General features: G+C 35.8%; 1 protein-coding gene across 5 annotated transcripts in view; it reads left to right on the top strand.

Moving 5' to 3' along the window:
* The window catches only part of PCDH15 (protocadherin related 15), a 1,661,037-nt gene that overhangs the window by 1,142,545 nt on the left and 492,725 nt on the right, over window positions 1-25,767 (top strand). For all 5 annotated transcript variants that reach the window (XM_089314076.1, XM_089314072.1, XM_089314075.1 and 2 more), the window contains one exon: window positions 4,108-4,263. In XM_089314076.1, the coding sequence (XP_089170202.1) occupies window positions 4,108-4,263 (156 nt within the window). The remainder of the gene's footprint in view (window positions 1-4,107; window positions 4,264-25,767) is intronic.

The following is a 25,767-nucleotide window of genomic DNA, read 5'->3' as shown; positions in this document are numbered from 1 at the left end:
ACAAAATACTTAGATAATTGTTAGAAAATTTTCTTTTGTTAACACTTCAAATACTGCTTTTTAGTGAGAACCTCCAGTAACTTGATGTGTGTCATTCTTGATGAAAACCTATATACACATGTCTAGTGATACACAAATATGCAAATATAAACTGTTAAGTATCCATTTTTAAATGGAAAGCATAGTTTGCATGTCTAGCTATATATGAATCATAGTTGTTTCAAGAAATTACCCCAAAACAATTGATATATAACTTTTTCCTTCTTTGTCATGAAATAAAGCGAGTAAAGATGATTAGAAAAGATAAAATTATCATGACTGATTTTTGCCACTAGTTATGAATGAAAAACCAAAATTTCTTTAACACATTCCTAAGTAGTTGAGTTCCTTAACTCTCGCTTAACGACTTAGTAGAGCAGAATTTGATGTATTTATGACCCTGGTATACAGCAGAATAAAATTATTCCAATGCAAAATTGTACTATGTGTAATATATTAGCCACAGGGAATCCTTGCCTTCAGTGTGATTGGAATTTATTGCCCACTACATTCCATCCATGCTACTAACAGTTGCACAGAGAGCTAAAGTGGAGAGTGACAACAGTTCCAGGTGACCTGGTTATTTCTAATTTATGTGTACTTAGCAGGAGTAAGTGAGGTCTCAGTGCACAATCCGTTTGATCTTCTATTCAAAAAGACTATGACCTTTCTGTCCCAGAGCTACCACTAGCTGTTGAAATAGAACTTGAGATGGAATGGTTTTATAGATCTCCTTTGAAACATTTACAAGATAAATAATGTTAGAAGAATGTGATTCACCTGATTGTCTTCCAAGAGATTTGCCAAGGGCTAACAGTGCACAGATTTATTCTGTTTTACTTTACAATTAAAATATTCAGTATTTTCTTTTAAAAACCTTTTAAATCTAACACTTTACTGTAAAGATAGAGGGTGTTGAGTTCATATTATTTCCAGAAAATTTTTTGGATCTAGTCTTTTTTTGAATAGTCTTTTATCCTTCAGCTTGCAGAGGTTCAGTGATGGATGTTGTTTTATGGGATAGTTCATTCTATTGTGTGCTGCTTTGGTTTAAAAGAAAACCTCTGCTTATATTGAAAACATATGCTTTGTAATATGTTTAATTCATTGTTCTTATTTCTGGTCTCTGGAACTATAATGAAAAATCTAATAGGTTTTTCCATACCAATTATTTAGATGCTTAGCAAATAACCTTTCTCAAATTATTCCACACATTATGAAAGTGCCTTCTCACTCGAAAGATGGTGCTTCTTAAAATGCACCAGTTTCCACATCTGATAACGTTATTGAATGTACAGTTTACATTAGTGGCCAAGCAGCCCATTTGCAGCACTGCCATGCAAAATCAACTTTGAGTCATTAAAATTTCATGATTAGATTGCATTGTTTCAGGCATTTATTACCTAGGAGCGGTTGGGTAGTTTAGACATTGATGATTGTTGAGTTTTTCCCTATGAAAGACTTAGGATTTACATTTATTACTGGAATATTTAATCAGCTCTATAACCCATTGTTCTGAATTAGAAAGATGACCTTGAACCTATTCTTTTGTCCTTAAATGAAGTACATATTTTTCTGAGCTTCGTGATAGTCATAGATTCTATGCATATAGATTTAATGGGATAGATATCAAAAGGCAATGAGGGGCGGCGTCGCGGCTCAGTAGGCTAATCCTCCGCCTTGCGGCGCCGGCACACCGGGTTCTAGTCCCGGTCGGGGCGCCGGATTCTGTCCCGGTTGCCCCTCTTCCAGGCCGGCTCTCTGCTGTGGCCAGGGAGTGCAGTGGAGGATGGCCCAAGTGCTTGGGCCCTGCACCCCATGGGAGACCAGGAGAAGCACCTGGCTCCTGCCTTCGGATAGGCGCGATGCGCCGGCCGCGGCGGCCATTGGAGGGTGAACCAACTGCAAAGGAAGACCTTTCACCTTTCTCTCTGTCTCTCTCACTGTCCACTCTGCCTGTCAAAAAAAAAAAAAAAAAAAAAAAAAAAAAAAAAAAAAGCAACGAGGTGGGACATTTCACTAGACATCTTTCTCCTCATGTGAATGAGACCTCAGTTTATTCTTTTAGGTAAAGTTATTCAGACTAGCACAAATCTGTTCAATGGTGTTTTTCTTTATAGAGCATAAAAATATCTTGAGACCTAAGCATGTATGGCCTCAGTTAGTTGGAGTTTCAGCAAGTTTCTTCTCATTTACACATGTATTTATAGCATTCTTAATGGGATTTTATGGGCTTCTAGTGATCATGAATATTTTAAATGGATTTTGATCCAAATATCTTATAATCCAAAATTATTAGTTCATATTTTATGTCTATCACTTTTGAGAATTGAGATTTTTATTAATAAAAATACTCGGGTTTATTATGTGTTTAATGTATGCTCAGTATAGATAACCACATGTAATATTGCCAATGATTATATCACAGTGTAATTATTAATCCCTGTTTTTAGATATAAATAACTACAGGGAGATTTTGCTCCTTTCTTAGGTTATACAATTAATAGGTTACAGGACTGGGACAGGAAGCCAGGAAGTTGGACTCAGAGTCATATACACTCATCTAGCTTGCATGCAGTGCCAGTTATTAGGTAGAATGATACACTCTTGAATAAAACAGCAACCCAAAGTTGATGGATCATCCAGTCTAGTAAAGCAATACACACAAAGCATACAAGACATACAATATGCCTAATGGTAAATTAGAAATAGAATAAATACAAGGAAGTAGTGAAAGAGGAAGTTGAAAGGACAGACTGAAGACATGACACATAATATGGAATGGTCAGGATAGGTCATTCTGAAAAATTGACAAATTTTATGAGCGCAAAAGATTTTAAATGTCAGAGAGGTCCTTGGTTGAATACTCTGGCTCTGAAATCAAACACATGCTAAGTATGCATTCCATCTCTAGAAGCTCTTAACTGTAGGATTTGAGTAAATAAATACTCCCTTAATGACACTTTTCTCCTTCAAGGAACTTATCGGAAAAGTAGCTTGGAAATTGGAGCCATATTTAGATGTAGCATGTATTAAAATATTACAGTGATAAAAGCAATAACTGAAACATCTCATGAAAGTTAGAAAATAATTTATGTAAATTTTAATGAGGAACTAACAAATATTTTGTTTGAGAGCTAGAGTTACAGACAGCAGAACAGAGAGAAACGTCTTCCATGCACTGGTTCACTCCCCAAATGGCTGCAATGGCCAGAGCTGGGCCAATCCATAGCCAGGAGCCAAGAGTTTCTTCTGGGTCTCCCATGTGGGTACAGGGGTTCAAGCACTTGGATCATGTTCCACTGATTTTCCAGGCCATAAGCAGAGAGCAGGATTGGAAGAGAAGCATCTGGGAACTGAACCAGCGCCCAAACTCGGATGCCAGTGCCACAGGTGGAGGCTGAGTCTACTATGCCACAGCCCTGGCGCCCAGAAAACTACTAAGTTGTATAACCTGACTTCATAGGTGTTATATTCCAAAATGCTAAAGAAAATCTCTTTTAAGCAGATGATAATAGCTGAGTATGTGACAAACATATATTTCGATACAGGAAAAGATTAACAAATAAGTATTTCTATATGTAGAATGAGAAAGTTTGGAATAAGCAGATTTTCTTCTTTTGATCATCTATATTTTTATTTCAATAATCTTATGGTAGCTTAATGAAAACTACATAAACAAGAAGTTGTACAGCTTATTTACCCCAAGGATTTAATGACTAATACTTTAAAAAAAAAGTAGACATTCATATCACTGTTTTTAACCTTGAGAGAGACTGACTTTATTTCATCCTATTAAATTTCAGTATTGGTTTTGTGACTCACTCATCAGTAATTATCTAAGTGGCATGTACCAATACCTGAAATCTTAAATTTGATATACAGAATTGAAGAGTGCAATAATTATGACTTCTTATTTTGCTTGTCACTTCTTGCAGAATACCCATATTTTCTAGATTATTACAATTATAAACATGAACAAGTATAGAAAATTGTATGAAATAAGGGCAGTGACAGTGACAAGAAGCTTCAATTTCAGTTTTTTAAGATACAATTTCTGCCTTGCAGCCACCAATGAATATACACTCCATTGTAGTGCAAGTCCAGTGCATCAACAAAAAGGTGGGCACTGTCATCTACCATGAAGTGCGGATTGTGGTGAGAGACAGAAATGACAATTCCCCCACGTTCAAGCACGAAAGCTACTATGCTACAGTGAATGAGGTCAGTTACTATCTATTCTCTTGCTGTGCTGCTTGTTATATGTAATTAACTGAACATGAGAATTATATCAGTAACTTTTAGATTAATGGGTGTAACTATTTAGAAGTATCAGGGAAATTTTTTAGTATTTTATACTTCTCAAAGAAACAGATTCTGGTTGACTTCTGATGTGATTTCAGGAATTTACTTTGCTATGTGAAAGACTCAAATTACTTACAGTAATGACCACATAGATTTTTATTTTGATCAAAAAGTTATTTAAACAGTAAATTTAGAAAATACTGCCTAAATCCATATGTGTGTGTGTGTGTGTGTGTGTATGTACTGAAGCTGAGCAGGTGTTATTTATTCTTGTTCTAAGACACTAGACAAATGATTTGTATTTCTAACGTGGTCTTACTAAATTTTGGGAGAAAATATCTATTTGAGATGCTGTGATTTTATAGCTATTTACTCAATTTTTAAAATAAGATTCTTGACATGCAAAAAAGTAAGTATAAATCATATCTTCATTCTTATAAGAAAATTCAATGAAAGTTTAAATATTTTCAAAATGTCATTGCTTAGATTAGAAATTTTTCTTTTTGTTTCTTAGATTTTTTTGCTTCCTTTGAGCTAAAATCAGTGTGCCAAGAATTTGATTTAGGTTCTTATTAAAACGGTAGTTACCATATTTTTAATCCATTAAGCAAGAAGATATCTCTATATGTCTTTAATGTTACCTCATGTGTGTACTGTAAGCAGCAAATCATCTTCTAAGATTTTTAATTCTTTAAAAATGCATTATAAAATAGGAGGAAATCAGTGTAATTTGGATAGTAAAGGTGCACTAGGATTGTAACATGGTTTTTATTTTTGAAATAGTTAAAACCATATTTAATTTATAAATTTGGAAAACATTATGCTGAGTGAAATAAGCCAATCCCAAAGGGACAAATACGACTTGTTCTCCCTAATAGGTGACAACTAACTGAGCACCAAAAAGGAAACCTGTTAAAGTGAAATGAACACTATGAGAAACGGTGACTTGATCATCCCTCACCCTGACTGTTGATGAGCAACTTAATATGTTATCCCTCTTAGTATTTTTTTTTGTTTGTTCTACTTAATACTTTTGGTTGAATACTGTAATCAATACACAATTATTCTTAAGTGCTGAAACTTAACTGAAAAGTGATCACTGTTAAATATACGAGTGGGAATAAGAGAGGGAAGAGATGTGCAATTCGGGACATGCTCAAGCTGACTTACCTCAAACAGTAGAGTTAGAAACATACCAGGGGATTCCAATTCAATCCCAGCAAGGTGGCATGTACCAATGCCATCTCACTAGTCCCAGTGATCCATTTCAGTTCACAATTGATCATAATGATAGGATTAAGAGTCAAAGGGATCACACAAACAAGACTAGTGTCTGCCAATACTAACTGATAGAATTAAAAAGGAGAGAATGATCAAACATGGGAAGTGGAATACACAGCAGACCCATAGAATGGCAGATGTCCTAAACAGCACTCTGGCCTCAGAATCAGCCCTTAAGGCATGCGGATCCGGCTGAAGAGCCCATGAGAGTATTTCAGGCATGGAAAGCCAAGACACTCTGGGGAAAAAAAAAAAAAAAACCTAAATGAAAGATCTCCGTGAGTGAGATCCCAGTGGAAAGAATGGGTCATCAAAGAAGGAGGTACCTTTCTCTGAAGGGAGGAGAGAACTTCCACTTTGACCATGGACTTGTCTAAATATGAATAGAGTCGGTGAACTCAGGGGGCTTCCATAGCCTTGGCAGTTCATGACAAGAGCCTAGGGTGATTACTGAGGCCATAAACAAGAGTGTCAATTTGTTAAGTCAACAACAGGAGTCACTGTGCACTTACTCCTCATGTAGGATCTTTGTCCTTAGTGTGCTGTGCATTGAGATTTAATGCTATAACTAGTACTCAAACAGTACTTTTCACTTTATGTTTCTGTGTGGCAGCAAACTGTTGAAACCTTTACTGAATGTATGCTAAACTGATCTTCTGTATATAAAGAGAAATGAAAATGAATCTTGATGTGAATGGAAGGGGAGAGGGAGTGGGAAAGGGGAGGGTTGCGGGTGGGAGGGACGTTATGGGGGGGAACCATTGTAATCCATAAGCTGTACTTTGGAAATTTATATTCATTAAATGAAAGTTAAAAAAAATTTATCTCAACATTGTGTTCATAAAAATTTGGGGAAATCATGTTTTACATAATCTGAGACTTCCTTGATTTTCACTTAAAAACAAAACTCCTACACATGCAGGTTTTAAATTTAACATAGCAAGTTACTGGTCAGAAATTTCTTAGTCTCTTTAAGCCACATTAACAGTGTCTGCTGTGATATTAGTTAACTAATTTCCCTGTACTTAGTTTAAATGTATATAGTTTGTCTCACTGTAGCGTTTGAATTGTACCCTTAGAATTAGATATTAGATGGTTGTTTTGCTTAAGTGTCAACATCATTGGATATAAATCACTGGATAGATGGATTCACTTAGGCAATAGATCTAAATGTACATAATGTGGTTTTGCACCATATTTAAGTGACCCTGTGCCTGTCTATAGTTCTTTATTTTTTCCCACAAAAATGCGTAATGTTCAATTTGAATTTCAAAACATCCAATGTGACTTACTACTTTTATTCACTTCTCAAATCCTTTTTAGTTCCTTGCTGAAACAAAAACAACAAAAATCCAAAACTTTGTGAAGGACCTGTTGAATCATGTCACTTCTCTGTTCAAAAGCTTTGTGATTTCTCATTATCATCAGGCAGGAGAAAGGCTGTCTCCTTTGGGAGACATTGAAGCTTTTTCTTCACCTGAATATTTGTCAATTAACTTTCTTTTTCTTTCTTTGTGTTTTCTTTTCTCCTTTTATTTTCTCTTCTCTCTCTCTCTCTCTCTCTCTCTGTTTTGTCAGAGAGAGAGGGAGAGAAAGAGGGAGCTCTTCCATCCACTGGTTTACTCCCTAGATGGCCACAGTGGCCAAGGCTGAGCCCAGAGCTTTATCCAACTCTCCCACATGGGTAGCTGGGACGTAAACACTTGGGCCGTGCTCCTCTGCCTTTCTCAGGCCTTTAGCAAGGATATGGATAGGAAATGGAGCAACTGGGAAACTGCTGGGCAGTGTATGGGATGGCAGCATCGCAGGTGATCCAGCACCATATGGGATGTTGGCATCATAGGCAAAAGCTGTCTCTGCCACACCATGGTGCCAGCCCTGTCCATGCATTCTTAAACTTCTGATTCTGTGATGGTGCCTCCCTACTCAGATTAGCTGACTCATATCCCACAAATACTTGATTTTTTGAGAATTGTTCCCATTGTTCGTCTTGTTTAAAATGGTATCCTCTCTATCTTATCTTTTTTTTTTTTTTTTGACAGGCAGAGTGGACAGTGAGAGAGACAGAGAGAAAGGTCTTCCTTTGCCGTTGGTTCACCCTCCAATGGCCCCTGCGGCTGGCGCACCACGCTGATCTGAAGGCAGGAGCCAGGTACTTATCCTGGTCTCCCATGGGGTGCAGGGCTCAAGGACTTGGGCCATCCTCCACTGCACTCCCTGGCCACAGGAGAGAGCTGGCCTGGAAGAGGGGCAACTAGGACAGAATCTGGTGCCCCGACCGGGACCAGAACCTGGTGTGCCAGTGCCGCAAGGCGGAGTATTAGCCTAGTGAGCCGTGGCGCCGGCCTTCCTCTCTATCTTAAGTCTCTAAGTTTTATGTGTCTTTAAAGGTTAGCTCTATACCAGTTTTCATTAATTCCTATCTGTTCACATTTATTGATCTTCAATTTCTCCAAATATGAATTCTTATTACATCAGGAAGAATGTCTATTAGGGTGATCCAATTAATAATTTTATCTTAGATACCATTTGGAGAACCTCAGGTCCGTTTACAGAACTACTCATAAGTGGTTTAATTGAGAATTTTTTTTCTTTTTTTAAACTCATTATTTAATTATTTATTTATTTGAATGAATTACAGAGAGAAAGAGGGAGAGGCCGAGAGAGAGAGAGATCTTTCATCTGCTAGTTCACTCCCCAGATGGCTGCAATGGCCAGGGCTAGGCCAGGCCAAAGCAAGTACCTCAGACAAGTCTCCCATATGGGGGCAGGGGCCCCAACACTGGACCATCCTCTGCTTTTCCCAGGCCATTTGCAGGGAACTGTATCAGTAGTGGAGCAGCTGGGTTATAAACAAGCATCCATGTTGCCGGAGGTGGCTTTACCCGCTGTGACACAATGCTGACCCCCTCAATATATTTTTATAGCCTGTTGAGACAATCCCATTCCATTGACAGAATTGTGATGTCTTGTAAGGACTGATTATATAAAGTGTGTGTACTTGATGATCATATTTTCCCCTTTCAATTTGGCCCATACTAATATCTATTTTCTTGTGAAAAAAAAAAACAAAACTTCTTTTTAAACTTCAAAACAGTATCTCAAATTAAAAAATGCATTTGTCTGTTTTCCTTTCCTTCATTTATTTGAATATAGCAGTAGTTGGATTCCACTAGGAAATGCATTAAATTACATATGCATATATACTTAAGCATATATATGTATGTGTTTGTTGTCATCTTTTCCTCTACCTACAATGCTTGCTGTAAAATAAAATAAGTTTTACTTTGTATAAGATTGCAAGATATGTTCCATGCTATTCCTCCATTTAGTACATAGCATGCAGTTAATGAAGTAAAAAGACCCAAATTTTCAACTTTTTTTTTAAATGGAATGTTTATTTATTTGAAAGGCAGGGATACCAAGAGAAGCAGAGAGAGAGGTCTTCGATCTGCTGCTTTCCTCCTCAAATGACCACAGTGCCAGGACTGGGTGGGGCCAAACAAGGAGCCAGAGGCTTCATCCAGGCAGAGGCTTCATCCAGGTCTTTGACGTGGGTACAGGAGCCCAAGCACTTGAGTCATTCTCAGCTGCCTTTGCTTTCCCAGGCCATTAACAGGGCACTGGGTGGGAAGCAGAGCTGCTGGGACATGAACAGGTGCCCACATAGGTGTCTCAGGTAGCAGCTTTGCCTGCTACACCACAGTGCTCACCCCAAGATCTAAATCTTTTTAAAATCATTCAAAATTTAAGATTGTTGATATTAAATGATCTCACATATCACTGATTTTTAAGGTATAAGTCATTAATACCGGTTTATAAAATAATCCTCTGCAGGTAAAGTCCCAATCAGTCTTCTCATTGCGATGAAAAAACTGAGACCTGAAACAGTAGTGAGTTAACAGAAAGTAATTTGATCCAAAAGTTGGTAATGCTGCTAAAGTTCTTTGTCCTTGTTCATTTGAACACTCATCAGTGACCAGTACAACATCCTAAATTATAACCTTGCTCATGAAACTTAGTTTTGAAATAAACATCAGAGTTCATATTTAAGGTAATAAAGTTTCAATTTTATAATAATATTAGGCACTTTCATAGGTGTACTAAATGCAAGCCTCCTATGCTGTTGAACATAGGTTCATCTGAGTACATGAAGAATTCACCAAAATATTTGTCATGACTATCTAAATGTCAAGTAAGCATTACAACAAGGAATGTAATTTCTTGCTTATGAGCAGCACATTGGACATGGAAATTATTTCTGGTAATTTGAGACTATTAATTGTGGACAATTGTGTTACTAAGTAATAAGTCTGGCTGGTGTGAAGAACAAAAGTGCAGTTTTTGCTGATCACTCTTTTGCGATTTTTGGAAGATAAAGCTTTTGTGACAGTGATGTTAATAATACATGCATCCCACCCCCCAAAATTCCTCTTGACATAATGAAAATAAACAAGGGCAAGTCAAGGCGAACATAATGTTTCCTTGGGGCCAAGAATTTATATCATGTTAATATAGAGGTTATATTTGTCTTGGTCTTTAATGGTCGCTTCACAGATGGGACGATTTTTCAATCAATACTAATTTATTTTCATCACCTTGGATATCACCTTAAATGTACTTTGCTGCTATGATATGAAATGATTTATTGAAGATAAGTGGTTGGCACTTTCTGGAAGAATGTTTCCCTGCATTTCACTTGACAGGGAGATGATTTACAGTTTGGGGGATGTAGAGCAACATGGGAGGGTAAAGAATAAAGAAAATGAGGAAGGGAAGAAGGCAGGAAGAAAGGGAACTCCAGCAGGAAGGAAACATGAGAACTACTTAGAGCATATATTAGGTTCACTAAAATAAGTAAATGTAAACTTAGCATTTATTGACCTATTTCTACAGAGTGAGCACTGCATTGTCTAGTCCTCAGAGTAACCTTCACAGTAGCACTGTGAAGAAGTGCAAATCCCGATACAGAGATGAGAAAATTAAGGACTGAGAGGTCATATAACTTTCCCAAGCATATCCAGTGATGGTAAAACTGAGAAAATTTTAAACCAGTTTAGTCAAACTCCATCATAGAGCCTCCTAACTGAAGCACGAAAAAGTGTTATAGCAATATGTATGGTGTTGTGATGTCTTACAGAATTTTTGACCCACATGTTTTTTTAATTAAACATTGTAGTTCCAATAACAGTGTGATAAATGGTTATTATAAATGACACATATCATAATCTACATCTATTGTGCATAATAGGTATTCATTACAGAAGACATATGAATTTTGTAAACTTTAATAAACATAAATATTCAAAGTACAGCTTTTGGATTACAGTGGCTTTTTCCCCGCATAACCTCCCTCCCACCTGCAACCATCCCATCTCCCACTCCCTCTCCCATTCCATTCACATCAAGATTCATTTTCAATTCTCTTTATATACCGAAGATCAGTTTAGCATATTTAGTAAAGATTTCAACAGTTTGCACCCACACAAAAACCAAAGCATAAAGTACCATTTGAGTGCTAGTTTTACCTTTAATTCACATTGGACAACACATTAAGGACAGAGATCCTACATGGGGAGTAAGTGCACAGTGACTCTTGTTGCGGACTTAACAAATTGACACTCTTGTTTGTAGTGTCAGTAATCTCCCTAGGCTCTTGTCATGAGTTGCCAAAGCTATGGGAGCGTTTTGAGTTCACCAACTCTGATATTATTTAGACAAGGCCATAGTCAAAGTGGAAGTTCTCTCCTCCCTTCAGAGAAAGGTACCTCCTTCCTCGATGGCCCGTTCTTTCCACTGGGATCTCACTCACAGAGATCTTTCATTTAGGTCTTTTATTTTATTTTATTTTTTTTTTTTTGCCAGAGTGTCTTGGCTTTCCATGCCTAAAATACTCTCATGGGCTCTTCAGCCATATCCAAATGCTTTAGGGCTGATTCTGCAGTCAGAGTGCTGTTTAGGACATCTGCCATTCTATGACTCTGCTGTGTATCCTGCTTCCCATGTTGGATGTTCTCTTATTTTTAATTCTGTCAGTTAGTATTAGCAGACACTAGTCTTGTTTATGTGATCCCTTTGACTCTTAGTCCTATCATTATGATCAATTATGAACTGAAACTGATCACTTGGAATAGTGAGATGGCATTGGTACATGCGACCTTGATGGGATTGAAATGGAATCCCCAGGCATGTTTCAACTCTACTGTTTGGGGCAGGTCTGATGGAGCATGTGCCGAACTGTACATCTCCTTCTTCTCTTATTTCCACTCTTATATTTAACAGGGATCACTTTTCAGTTAAATGTAAACACCTAAGAATAATTGTGTGTTATTAAATAGTTCAACCAAAAATATAAAGTAGAACAATCAAAAATTAAAAGGATAAAGTATTAAGTTGTTCCTCGACAGTCAGGACAAGGGCCTATCAAGTCATTGTTTCTCATAGTATTCATTTCACTACAACAGGTTTCCTTTTTGGTGCTCGGTTACTTGTCACCCATCAGGGAGAACATATAATATTTGTCCTTCTGGGACTGGCTTATTTCACTCAGCATGATGTGTTCCAGATTCCTCCACTTTGTTGCAAATGACTGGATTTCATTTTTTACTGCTGTATAGTATTCTATAGAGTACATATCCCATAATTTCTTTATCCAGTCTACTGTTGATGGGCATTTTGGTTGATTCCTGTTCTTAGTTATTGTGAATTGAGCTGCAATAAACATTGAGGTGCAGACAGATTTTTTATTTGCCAATTTCATTTCCTTTGGGTAAATTCCAAGGAGTGGGATGGCTGTGTTATATGGTGGGGTTATATTCAGGTTTCTGAGGAATCTCCAGACTGACTTCCATAGTGGCTTGAGCAGTTTGCATTCCCACCAACAGTGGGTTAGTGTCCCTTTTTCCCCACATCCTCGCCAGCATCTGTTGTTGGTAGATTTCTGTATGTGAGCCATTATAACTGGGGTGAGGTTAAACCTCATTGTGGTTTTGATTTGCATTTCCCTGATTGCTAGTGATACTGAACATTTTTTCATGTGCCTGTTGGCCATTTGGATTTCCTCTTTTGAAAAATGTCTATTGAGGCCCTTGGCCCATCTCTCAAGTGTGTTGTTTGTTTTGTTGTTGTGGAGTTTCTTGATCTCTTTGTAGATTCTGGTTATTAATCCTTTATCTTTTGAATAGCTTGCAAATATTTTTCCCATTCTGTCTGTTGCCTCTTCACTTTCCTGACTCTTTCTTTAGCAGTACAGAAACTTCTCAATTTGATGCAATCCCAAATGTTAATTTTTGCTTTGACTGCCTGTGCCTCTGAGGTCTTTTCCAATAAGTCTTTGCCTGTGCCTATATCTTGCAGGGTTTTTCCAATGTTCTCTAATAATTTGATGGTGTCAGGTCGTAGATTTAAATCTTTAATCCATGTTGAGTGGATTTTTGTGTAAGGTGTAAGGGGTCTTGCCTCATGGTTCTGCACGTGGAAATCCAATTTTCCCAGCACCATTTATTGAATAGACTGTCCTTACTCCAGGAATTGGTTTTGGATGCTTGATCAAATATAAGTTGGCTGTAGATGTTTGGGTTGATTTCTGGTGTTTCTATTCTGTTCCATTGGTCTATCCATCTGTTTCTGTACCAGTACCATGCTGTTTTGATTACAACTGCCCTGTAACATGTCCTGAAATCTGGTATTGTGATGCCTCCAGCTTTGTTTTTGTTGTACAAGATTGCTTTAGCTATTCAAGGTCTCCTGTGTCTCCATATGAATTTCAGCATCATTTTTTCCAGATCTGAGAAGAATGTCTTTGGTCTTTTTTTTTGTTTGTTTAGTTTTCTTTTGACAGTCAAAGTTAGACAACGAGAGAGAGAGAGACAGAGAGAAAACTTTTCCTTTTCCGTTGGTTCACACCCCAATGGCTGCTATGGCCGGCACACCGTGCTGATCCGAAGCTAGGAGCCAGGTGCTTCCTCCTTGCCTCCCATGTGGGTGGACCTAGGCCATCCTCCACTGCACTCCCAGGCCACAGCAGAGAGCTGGACTGGAAGAGGAGCAACTGGGACAGAATCCGGTGCCCCAACCAGGACTAGATCCCGGGGTGCTGGTACCGCAGGCGGAGGATTAGCCTAGTGAGCTGCGGCACCAGCCCTCTTTGGTATTCTTAAGTTAGAATAGCTAATCTTGAGGTAGACAAAAACTTTACTTCCCATGGATTTTTTAAAATATTTTTTTAAATTTAATTGAGAGGTAGAATTAGAGAGAGAGACAAGAAAGGTATTGCATCTGCGAATTCACTCCCTGAATGGCTACAATGAACAGAACTGTGCTGATCTGAACCCTGGAGTTTCTTTCTAGTCTCTCATATGTGTGCAAGGGCCCAAAGACTTGTGCCATCTACTATTGCTTTCCCAGTCCATAGCAGAGAGCTGGATCAGAAAAGGAGCAGCTGTGACTCTAACCAATGCCCATATCAGATGCAGGCACCACAGGTAGAGGCTCAGCCCACTATGCCACAGGGCCAGCCCCTTCTAACAGATTTTGAAGTCAGTAATGGGTAACATCTTTGTTTCAGGTATTTAAAGATTTTAAAAAATTATACATATGATAACATTGTTATTTTGAGTCAACAGTGGTTTATTTAAGGTTGTAGAGCTATAACAGGCCTAAAATTTTTATTGTTTTTAAAAATTTTTATATTGAAGTCGTATTTTACCCACAGAATGTAAATAACCATTTCATTTATATTTAGCTTTGTTGTCAATTAGTCATTCATAAGTTTTTTCAATGAAATCCCATCAGTGACAGCTTAACATCAAGAGGCATTTTTCAAAAGAGGAAATTCCAGTGGCTAACAGGCACATGAATAAATGCTCAGGATCATTAACCCTCAGGGAAATGCAAATCAATACCACAATGAGGTTTTACCTCACCCCAGTTAGAATGGCTCTCATATAGATATCGAAAAACAGTAATGCTGACAAGGATGAGGAGAAGAAGGCCCCCTAATCCACTGTTGGTGCGCATGCAAGCTAGTACAGTCATTGTGGAAGGCAGTATGGAATATTCTCAGAAATCTGAAAACAGATCTACCTCATGACCCAGCCATCCCACTCCAGGGAATTTACTCAAATGAAATCAGTGTATGAAAAAGTTCTCTGTAGCCTATCTTTATTGTAACTCAATTCACAATAGCTAAGATATGGCACCCTGATGACGATCAACAGATGTTTGGATAAAGAACGTGTGGTATATATACACTATGGAATACTACTCAGCCATACAAAAGAATGAAATTCTATCTTTTACAAAGAAAGGAATGCAACTTGAAACCATTATACTTAGTGAAAAATGCCAGCCCCCAAAAGCCAAATATGTTTTCCCTGATCTGTGGTAACTAATAGAGTATAAAAAATATAACATATAATTACTAGTGCATTTGTGTTTTTATGACTGTATTTCTACAGCTGGATGTAGGATGCATAATGCTTTGAAGAGGTAAACTGAAAGTAGCATGCAATGATTAAAACAACAAACTGTTGAATAGACACCGATAACAAGTAGGGAGGATGTTTCAGTGGATGATGTCACTGGGAAGAAGGAGCTCTTGATTTTAGACGACTCAGGATTAAAAATGTTGCAGATGCTATATATATATATATATATATATATATATATATATATTGTTTACAATACAATTACAATACAATTGTTTACAAGGAGGTGATAAACAGTTCAAGTTAGAGTTCAAGGGGAGAAGATACTTGGTATGTCTAAAAAAAAAAAATGATAGTGCCCCATGTCAAGTTTCACATTAAATCCGACACTCATTAAAAACTCAACATTGAAATTATTTAACACTTAAAAAAGCTTTATAAAAATAAATAAATTGCAAAATGGAAGTATTCTGAAAATGTGCCAATTCCCTCCCATTTTTACCTCTGTTCCAAGACTTAGCTAAGATAATTTGTGCATGGAGAATTAGACTAGAGCTTTTTCTCCACCAAATAAATCCATTGATTACCCAAATAGGATGTAATTTTACAGCTCCTTGCTGGAAATCACTGAATGCTACAGAAATTGCAAGATGCTTTGTGTCAAAGATTCAGGTCAGCATCAGCTAACTGAAGTTGATCTTTAATCATTAGCCTTCATTTTTAGGAATTTGGGACTAGGTGAAGGCGGTTGAGGTAGAACTTCCCCATTTTGAAGCTGCGGGGATTTAAGAATGTCAAGAAGGAGAATTTTCTCTATATTCTTTAATTAATGACTGGCAGTTGGCCTGCTGCTACATAGGATAGAAAATATTTTATCTATAATCACTTGAGATACTATTTTCATATCAGAGTGAAGCCAAATAAGAGTTGAGACCTATTGTGATGACCAAAAACATTATTTTTAGTAAATTAATACATGAGTTCCCAGCAGCCAGAAACAAAGATAGCAGATAAAAATAGCTATCTCATATCTCATATCCTTAACTACAGGAGAATAGACATAAGGTAGGGTATGTGATTATCCTTGGATATGATAATCATGTTGTGAATTCCTCAGTTTTTAGCCAAAGACAATAGCTTGTGAATGATTAATAAAAATGATAGTATATATTTGATATTTAGTATCTTCTTTGTTCCAGACCTGCAAATAGGAAATGTTTGACTCTCACAATCTCTCTGCAAATCTCATTATTTATAGAGAAAAATAATTTCATTTTAGCGATCTGAAGTAACTTGTTAAAAGTCTAATATTGTGGGATCTGATGGACATGATATGTAAAAGGATATTTCCCTGTTTCAAACACAATCACTTTTAAACAAAAAAAAAAAAACAGCCTGTTATGTTGAGAAACCACAAAAACCAATTTGGTGGCAGGTATAACATTTAAGGAAAATATATGAGGTAAGAGTGAAATAGGAAGTAGAATATTTTGAATTAAATTTAGAAATAAGCGTACGTGGATAAAATTTTTAAAGAAACAAGTAAAAGCTCTCTAGATTTTTGGAATACATTATATAGTTTAAAATAACAGTGATGACAACAAAAGAAACATGCATATTTAATAACTTGGTAAACATGAGTTAAATGATTTACGATCATTTGCATAGAGCTCTAGGGGAAAATTAGAGATTTATTCATAATATGATTAGGAACTGTTTGAGAATTTGCCCTATTTCACACTCCCAGAAACACTGCAATCATATCGATGAAGCAATGTTAGTATGATTCCCCTTTGACCGAATGTCCCTTTTTCCCCATCTGCAAGTCATTTCCACAAGCACAGCTTTTTGACACTCAATAGAAAACGTTCCAAGAGCTTGACAGCTTCATAGATTTGTGTTTGATCAGGTTCATTCATTTCTTACCTACATTCAACTTCAAAGGATCCTTAACAAGTCCAAACTTAAAATGTCATTTTCTATTTTGGGAGATGAATATTTGTAGTTGAAATAACCTTGGATTCCAGGAACAATTAAGTTGTTTCATAAACATCGACATTACAAGTTTATCAAAAACTGTATTCTGGTTAGTAACTTAAATATCTGGTAACTTTGGATTCAGTATATTTTTAGAATTTGTTTTTCCTACTTTTATTATTAGGTATTTTTCTTCGGAACTAATTTCATATAAGATCGATTCGAAATTTGTTCTTAGTCAAAATTTGCTGATGGTAAGATTTTTGCCTAGATCTTCTCACCAACTTAGCTACAGCTTATCCTCATTGTTTAAGTAAGATCAGAATACAGTGATATATATTATATATAACCATTCACTAACTGCATTGCATGCAAAACAAATTCAAAGTGTTTCCCATGCAGTAGCTCTTCTAAAACTTATGCATACCTACACACAGACTGAAAAATACATTGTTTTACAGATGAGATAGTGCAAGAATAGGGAAACATTAATCAGTTTGTCTAAGATCTCACTACTAATAAGCAGCATATCTAAGGCAGAAGCCAAGGTATCCTCACACCAAAATTGAGTGCTGGTCAAATTCATGAAGCAAGAGAATGAATGATAAGGCTCATAAAGAGAAAAGACTATGCAATTTAAGTGATTCATGTTTATTCTCCATATTTAAAATAAGGTTTTCTGGACAACAGAAGAGTGAATGGACAATTAATATTAATAAAAAGACTATTTTTTTAAAAAATGGTTATACTTGATTTTGGATATAAATTTCATTGATTCAGTTTAGTACAACCATATTCTAGGTAGAACATTATGAGGAAAAAGAACATCCTTTTGGGTCATCATTTCTAATTTTGGGTCACTTCTCACAAGTAAAATTACAGAACATTGATTTCTAATATGCTTGGTTTCCTCAATTAAAAATGAATAATAGTTTAGAAAAATGCCTAAAATTGTACACAGTTATGGAGTCCTGTGCATGTTTTGATCTCTTGTATACATTTTGTAATGTTTTAATTCAAGGTCAGCGCAGTGATTTCAGCAAACATTTGCTATTTCTTTGTAGTGAAGAAGTTCAAAATCCATTCTTGTAGCATTTTATAAGTCTCCAGTAGATTGTCATCTGTGCTCACACTAATACACACAGAACACCAGAACTTATCTCTCCTACCTAACTATAACTTAGAATCCGTTAATCAATGTTCCCCCATCCCTCCGTCCGACACTTTCCAGTCGCTGTTAATCATTATAGTAGTTTCAACTGCTATGAGATCAAAACTTTCAGATTCTGCATATAAATGGGCTCATGTGGTACTTGTGTGTGTGTCTCATTGATGTCCCTTCAAATAATGACCTCCAGTTCCACCCATGTTGTCATGGAAACATTTTATCTGTTTCATGAATGAATACTATTTAGTTGTGTGTATGCTGTTCTGTCCAACATTTTGTTTTTCTGTTCATCTACTGAGAGATACTTAAGTCATTCCTGTATCCTGTATACTGTGAATTTTGCTCTAGTAAACATGGGTCTGGAGTTGTTTCCTTAACAGATGCATTTCATTTCCTCTGGATACACACCCAGTAATCATAAAATAGTTTTCTTTCTAATTCTCTGAATAATCACCATATTTTTTCCATGATGGTTAAACTTTTTTGCATTCATACCCAAAGTATACAGAGGGATAAAAAGTATACAAAGGTTCTCTTATCTCCATATCCTTAACAATATTCATTTTTTTATGTTAGCCTTCTCACTGGAAGGAGGTGATCTCATTATAGTTTTAATTTGATTAATGATTGTTAGGCATTAATGATTAATGATGTTGAATAAATTTTCATGTACAGGGGCTGATGTTGTTGCATAGTAGGTTAAGCCACTGGCTGCAACACCAGCATCCCATGTGAGTGCTTGTTTGAGTGCTAGCTGCTTCACTGATGACCCAGCTCCCTGTAAATGTGCCTGGGAAAGTAGCAGATGATGGCCCACTTACTTGCGGGAAACCCAGATGAAGCTCTCGGCTCCCGTCTCCCACCTGCCCGGCCCCAGCTAATGCTGTTCTTAGGGAGTGAACAAGCAGAAAAAAGATTCTTTCTCACTCTTGGGTGTTCTCACTGTCTCTCAACTCTGCATTTCAAATAAATTTGTAAATCTTTTAAAAAAGAATTCATGTACCTGTTGGCCATTTGCATGTTTTGAGAAATATATTTATATCTATTGCTCATTTTGAATTTTTTAAATTTTATTGTATCACCCTTGTAAATTAGATGATCACATTTTTTACTGAGTTTTCAAAATTCCTTATAAATTTCCCTTGTCAGATAATATAGTTGGTAAAGATTTCCTCCTATCCTGTAGGTGGTTACTTAAATTTGTTGATTATTTTCTCTGCTATGCAGAACATCCTTTATTTGATAAACTCCATTTGTCCATTTTTGCTTTTTATTCCTCTGCTTTTGAGGACTGATCCAAAAATATCCTTGCCAATATCCATGTCCTGAAACATTTCTCCTTTATTTTATTCTAGTTATTTTATAATTTCAGATCTTCAATTTATGCCTTTAATCCATTTTGACTGGATTTTTTTATAAGCTGAGAGAGGTCTAGTTTCATTCTATCGTACATGAATATACAATTTTCTCCACACCATTTATTGAAGAGAATGTCCTTTGCCCAGTGCATGTTCTTATCAGCTTTGTTGAAAGTCAGTTTGCCACAGATGCGTGGGTTTTCTTTCAGAGTTTCTATTCTGTTACGTTGGTCAATATATTTATTTTTGTGCTAACTACATTCTATATTTTAAACTTGTAGCTTTTTTGATTAATTTAGTCACATAGTATAATGCCTCTTGTTTTCTGCTTTTTGCTTAAGATTTTTGGGTATTTGGAATTATATTTACAAATTTTAGGACTTTTACCTCTTTTTGTAAAGAATATTATTGGTGTTTTGATATGCATTGCTTTAAGTATTTAAATTGACGAATAGTATGCACACTTTAAAATTATTGATTTAAAATTATTGATGACAGTGTATTCTTATTTATTTTATTTGATTATTTTACCATGCTACTCATTTTAACATACTATAAATACAAAATTATTAATATTAGCAATATTATTTTAAGGATACATAGCAGTTATTCTAAGAAGAGTGGTAAAATAAAATAAACTTTAATAAAGATTTTACCCAACATAAATGCTGAAAGGTGAGATAATCAGGTAGGTGTATATGTGAGCATGGGATGTCCTTTCATTTCTGTGTGCTTTCTCAATTTCTTTCATCAATGTTTTGTTGATATCATTCATTTCTTCAGTTAAATTTAATTTTGGATAGATTTGTGTGTGTGTGTGTGTGTGTGTGACTATTGTAAATGAGATTTCCTCTTCAGATAATTTGTTATTGCATGTAGAAAAACTGATTTTAGTATGCTGATCTTTATGATGTGAATTTTTTGAATTTATTCTAGTTCTTTTTGGTGTATCTTTAAGGATTTATATGTATAGAATCATGTCAGTAAGCCGTGAAATTGGACTTCTGCCTTTCCCATTTGGATGAATTTTAATAATACAGTTTTTTAGAGTAGTTAGTGATGATTTAGAATTCCAATATTGTAAAATGACACTCACTGAATGTGGCCTGCAGAATTAAAACTGGCAATCTCCACTTTCATACAGTCTACAATCATGTTTCCCAAAATATTGTTTCCAGGTAAAATACACCTACCTGATTATCTCACCTTTCAGCATTTTTGTTTGGTAAAACCTTTATTAAAGTTTATTTTATTTTACCACTCTTCTTAGAATAACTGCTAGGTATCCTTAAAATAATATTACTAATATTACTAATAATTTTGTATGTATAGTATGATAAAATGAGTAGCATGGTAAAATAATCAAATAAATAAGAATAAATACATTGTCATCCCATGACTCATAAATATAGTTTTCAATCTTCTTTCTGTTTATTTTCCTTATGACAGACTTTTCAATGGCAAATCAAAATATTCTACTTGGTTCATTTCAGACTTTGTGAGATTAATAACCAGGAAACACTATTCAGTGCAACATAATGGGATACTGTCAAAATATATTTCTATGTCTCAACAAATAATAATATAGATGTGATTGTAGGAGAAGGATGATGCAGCATCAAAATTGAAAGTTTAAAAAGGCAGATGTGCTTATGCACACACACACACACATATATGTACACCTTTAACAATATAAACATGACATATAGGGTTTTTCATATTTGCTAGGTTTTCATGCATTTTTTTTAGGAGAGACAAAAGATGGACTATATAAGAATTTATATTATATATTACATAAGTGTGTGCCTACAATTTAGTGGTTCATAATATATGTTGTATAGTTTATGTAAATACTTACCTATTTTTTCTATGTCAATAATGAGTAAGCTACATAGGAGAAGCCCATTAAGATCTTTATCTTTTGGTGTGTATTTCCTTTAAAATAGAGTGCTCTTCTGCATATCCATTTTACCATCAACATTGGAAATTTCATGAAAATTATATATAATATCAATAACACTACAATATTATTTACCAGCAGATATCATTCAAAATTTGCTGGTTTTGGTAAGATCCTTTATAGGTCAAGAATTCAATCTAGAATGAGAGGTTGCATTTGTTTAACTTGTCTTTCTGATTTCAGTCTTAGCGGTCTGTCAGTACTTCCTGACTTTGATGGCTTAACTACTTTAACAGGAGCATGACTGTTTACAAACTGTTTCTAAATTTGGACTCACTTCATATGTCTTCACACCTTATACACTCGGCAGAGCTACTACAGAAGTGATAATGTTATTTATAGTACCTTCGGAATTCAGGACAGTAGTAGCTTTTATCGTTTATATTCCCTTTTAGCTTTTGCTATTATATTTACTAGTTATTTTGTACTTAAGGATTAAAGTTATTTTGTGAGGAGTATTTACTTAAAGCTTTTTTAAATATTTTTTCATCATCAAACTTTCGCCCTTAATTTCTGTTATTTATAAATGTTGATTTGGTGGGATGCCATTTAGGAAATTATAAATTATTGTAGTTGAGAATATTTTATTCCTTCTTCCTCTGGTAATGTTAACACTTATCTATTGAATGCTTTTTCAGGCTTTATCCAGTGTTGTAGCAATAGAGGATTGACTATGAATAGAAAGGTTAACACACTGAAATCACAGTGAATTTTGGAAATGATAAAAAACTGCGCTTGAAAACTAATCTGTTGTTAGTAGTATTACTTACGTGAAATTGTTTTTTTTTTTTTTAAATGTAAGAACTGGCTAAATAGAATTTCTTTCTCTTTTGTAAAATAATTCAAATGCATTTTTCCTTCTGTCCAAAAATAATTGATCATTGATGGAATAAGTCATCAAAATTGCAACAGCTCATATTACCTTTGAAACTTGAGTTTTGTTATTTACCAATGGTTATTTCTTTCCCCTTTATGTTTTCTTAGTTTATTAATATTAATATGAGATTCAACAGCAATATTTTACATAGTTTTTAAGAATAAATTCTTTGCAATCAAAAATCTATGCTACAAACCTGATCCACCCAGTGTTAGAATTATGACATATGGCAAAATCTCTTTGTTAATGATTGCTTAACTACAAAATAAGTATACTTACAAAAACTATGGAATAAACCTCCATTGAGTATTCAGAGTGGTAAGGCTTTTAAAGTTCCTAGTATAGGGTTTAGCCATCTGTTATTGCAACTCATCTTTACTTTGGAAATAAACTTAAGAATTAATGTAAAGTTTGAAAATCAAGGGGTTCTCCAAACATATGTAGAGATTATTTATTAACAGGCAGTAATTAGTGAAATACTATTCAAGCTATATAAAATGTGTAAAACAATAAATAACTCTATTAATGATCATATTACCATATAGAGTCATTTATTCTCCCATCCACGAACTTACAGGCTCAACCCTGCTTAGATAAAATGAGATTAGGCATATTCAGGGTGGTCTGACCATAGACTAAGTCATTTAGTCTTTTACACATTTTGTTTAGATTTTCTTTACAACTTCTATATAAAATTAAGTCATTTTTCATAAAACATAACTGATACAAATTAAATACAGTCTTTAGAATCATGCTACATGGACATTGCTTGAACTCCAGAGCCATTGCTCTCTATATAATTTCTTGGAAGAGACAGCACTAGTATTTTATGTGAAGCACACAGAAGCATCTGCAGATAGAGGAGAAGCCTAAGCTCTAGTACTCTTATCTGTTCCCAGTTTTCCCCTCAGCAGATCAGACATACAGTCCCTGGGAATCAGGAAAGAGGAAGGGAGGAAAAGAGCGAGATTATAGAAGGCATAGAACCACCTGTGACGACATTTTGCACTTTAAGCATGTAAGTGGGAATCAATCATTCAGCTGCTTTAAAATATTCAAGTACTCAAAACTCAACAGCTTCCTCATTCAATAAGTTCATATACATATAAATTGCTCTTCAGGTTTTAGTAAAGGTAGATAGAGCTACATATTACTCTCTATAAGAATATTTTTCTTACTTTCTACATGACTTTTTAAAAAATTCTTCAGAAGTTATCTTCAATATTAATTTTCTAATCTCATGATAAAAAATGGAGTCAAGATTTTTTAACACAGGTACAAAAATTATGTTAGAGGGAATATAAAGAACAATACTGAAGCACACAATAACATACATGTGTCCAAAGACAAAAACAGTTAAGAAAATTTTCAGAAAAGATTACACATTTTACTGAAGTTCAAAGAGGCAGACAAAATGAAGCTATTCTGGTTGAAATAAAAAATACTTACAGGGCCGGTGCTGTGGTGTACTAGGTTAATCCTCCTCCTGCGGCACCAGCATCCCATATGGGCGCCGGGTTCTAGTTCCGGTTGCTCCTCTTCCAGTCCAGTTCTCTTCTGTGGCCTGGCATAGCAGTAGAAGATAACTCAGATGCTTGGGCCTCTGCACCCACATGGGAGACCAGGAAGAAGCACCTGGCTCCTGGCTTCAGATCAGTGCAGCTCTGTAACTCTACCAGTCAAATAAATAAATAAAATCTTAAAAAAATACTTGCATCTGGCATGATGGTCTCTAAAGGGATGTAAGTGATCTTTATAGAGTGATAGAAATATTCTCTTTCATTTTTGGTAATGATTTTCTTGGGTACAAACAAATGTCAAAATATTGTTTGACAGTTTGACAATAAAACTGAGTACTCTGTTTTTCTTTTATGTAAATTATATTTCAGTAAATTATTGTTTCTTGGGATATTAAATAGATAATTATAATTCTTATTTTTAAGGACAGAATTCAAATGCATAGTTTATTTGGGTAAACACTTGAATAAAACAAATGTTAGATATATGGATTAATGTAAAACTGGCATAATGGTCATATAAACAGTACTTTGGCTTATAATAAGTTCTCAATAAATAATCAAAGATTCAATGACAATATGGCTTTATCATTGTGAGAAAAAGCTGAATTTGTCAATCTAACACTAGTTATTGCATGACAACAAATTCAAGTCTGTTTCATTTGTGGAGAACAATTTGATTTTTCAGGTCTGTAACTACTTTTATAGCATACAAGGATACTTCAAGAAAAATTAAGAAGTAAAAGAGCTGGCACCACGGCTCACTAGGCTAATCCTCCGCCTTGCGGCGCCAGCACACCGGGTTCTAGTCCCAGACAGGGCGCCGGATTCTGTCCCGGTTGCCCCTCTTCCAGGCCAGCTCTCTGCTGTGGCCCGGGAGTGCAGTGGAGGATGGCCCAAGTGCTTGGGCCCTGCACCCCATGGCAGACCAGGAGAAGCACCTGGCTCCTGCCTTCGGATCAGCGTGGTGTGCCAGCCACAGCACGCCAGCCGTGGCAGCCATTGGAGGGTGAACCAACGGCAAAGGAAGACCTTTCTCTCTGTCTCTCTCTCTCTCACTGTCCACTCTGCCTGTCAAAAAAAAAAAAAAAAAAAGTAAAAGAATATAGGTGAGGGAAGAATGAGTTTAAGAAACTGGCACATGCAATTGTCAAGGCTGACTTTAAGACATTTCTCCAGCAGCTTTTCTTCAGCAAGGTCCTCCAATTCTGTTCACATTGACGTTTTTAACTTTCACGTATGAAGGAGAACGTGTAGTATTTATCTTTTCTACGTCTGGCTTATTTCACTTCATATGATGTCCTCTAGTTTTCATTTTGCCTCAAATGACAGGGTTTAATTCCTTTTTTATTGCTTAATAATATTCCATTGTATAAATAATCCACGGCATTTCATTATTGTACCCAAGTATATGTTGTCATGTAGAAACATGAGACCATAGCAGATATTAAACTGACATAATTGTAAAGAGATCTTTGGTACTCAAAATTACAGTGTCACTGTTGCCAGTGAGATTATTCATCTTTCTCAACATTGTAGTCAAAGGGAACAACATACTACTTGGTGCTGAATATAAAGTTGGTCTGCTTGTAGGTGCTTGTAATATGATTGCATCTCTATATGGTTTTATATATAAATTAGAGGCAGAGACAAAGCGAGAGAAAGCGACAGAGCTCCAGTGTGCTGGTGTACTCCCCAAATGTTTAAGATGGCAGAGCTGGGGGCCAGCTCTGTGGCTCACTTGGTTAATCCTCCACCTGAGGTGCCGGCTTCCCTTATGGGTGCCGGGTTCTAGTCCTATGGGCTGCTCCTTTTCCAGTCCAGCTCTCTGCTGTGGCCTGGGAAGGCAGTGGAGGA

The sequence above is a fragment of the Oryctolagus cuniculus genome, chromosome 15, assembly GCF_051225735.1.
Source record: "Oryctolagus cuniculus isolate XC-2025 breed Fujian yellow rabbit chromosome 15, ASM5122573v1, whole genome shotgun sequence".
Classification (NCBI taxonomy): Eukaryota; Metazoa; Chordata; class Mammalia; order Lagomorpha; family Leporidae; genus Oryctolagus; species Oryctolagus cuniculus.
The sequence above is the reverse complement of the archived record's forward strand: the minus strand, read 5'-3'. Positions and strand labels throughout refer to the sequence as shown.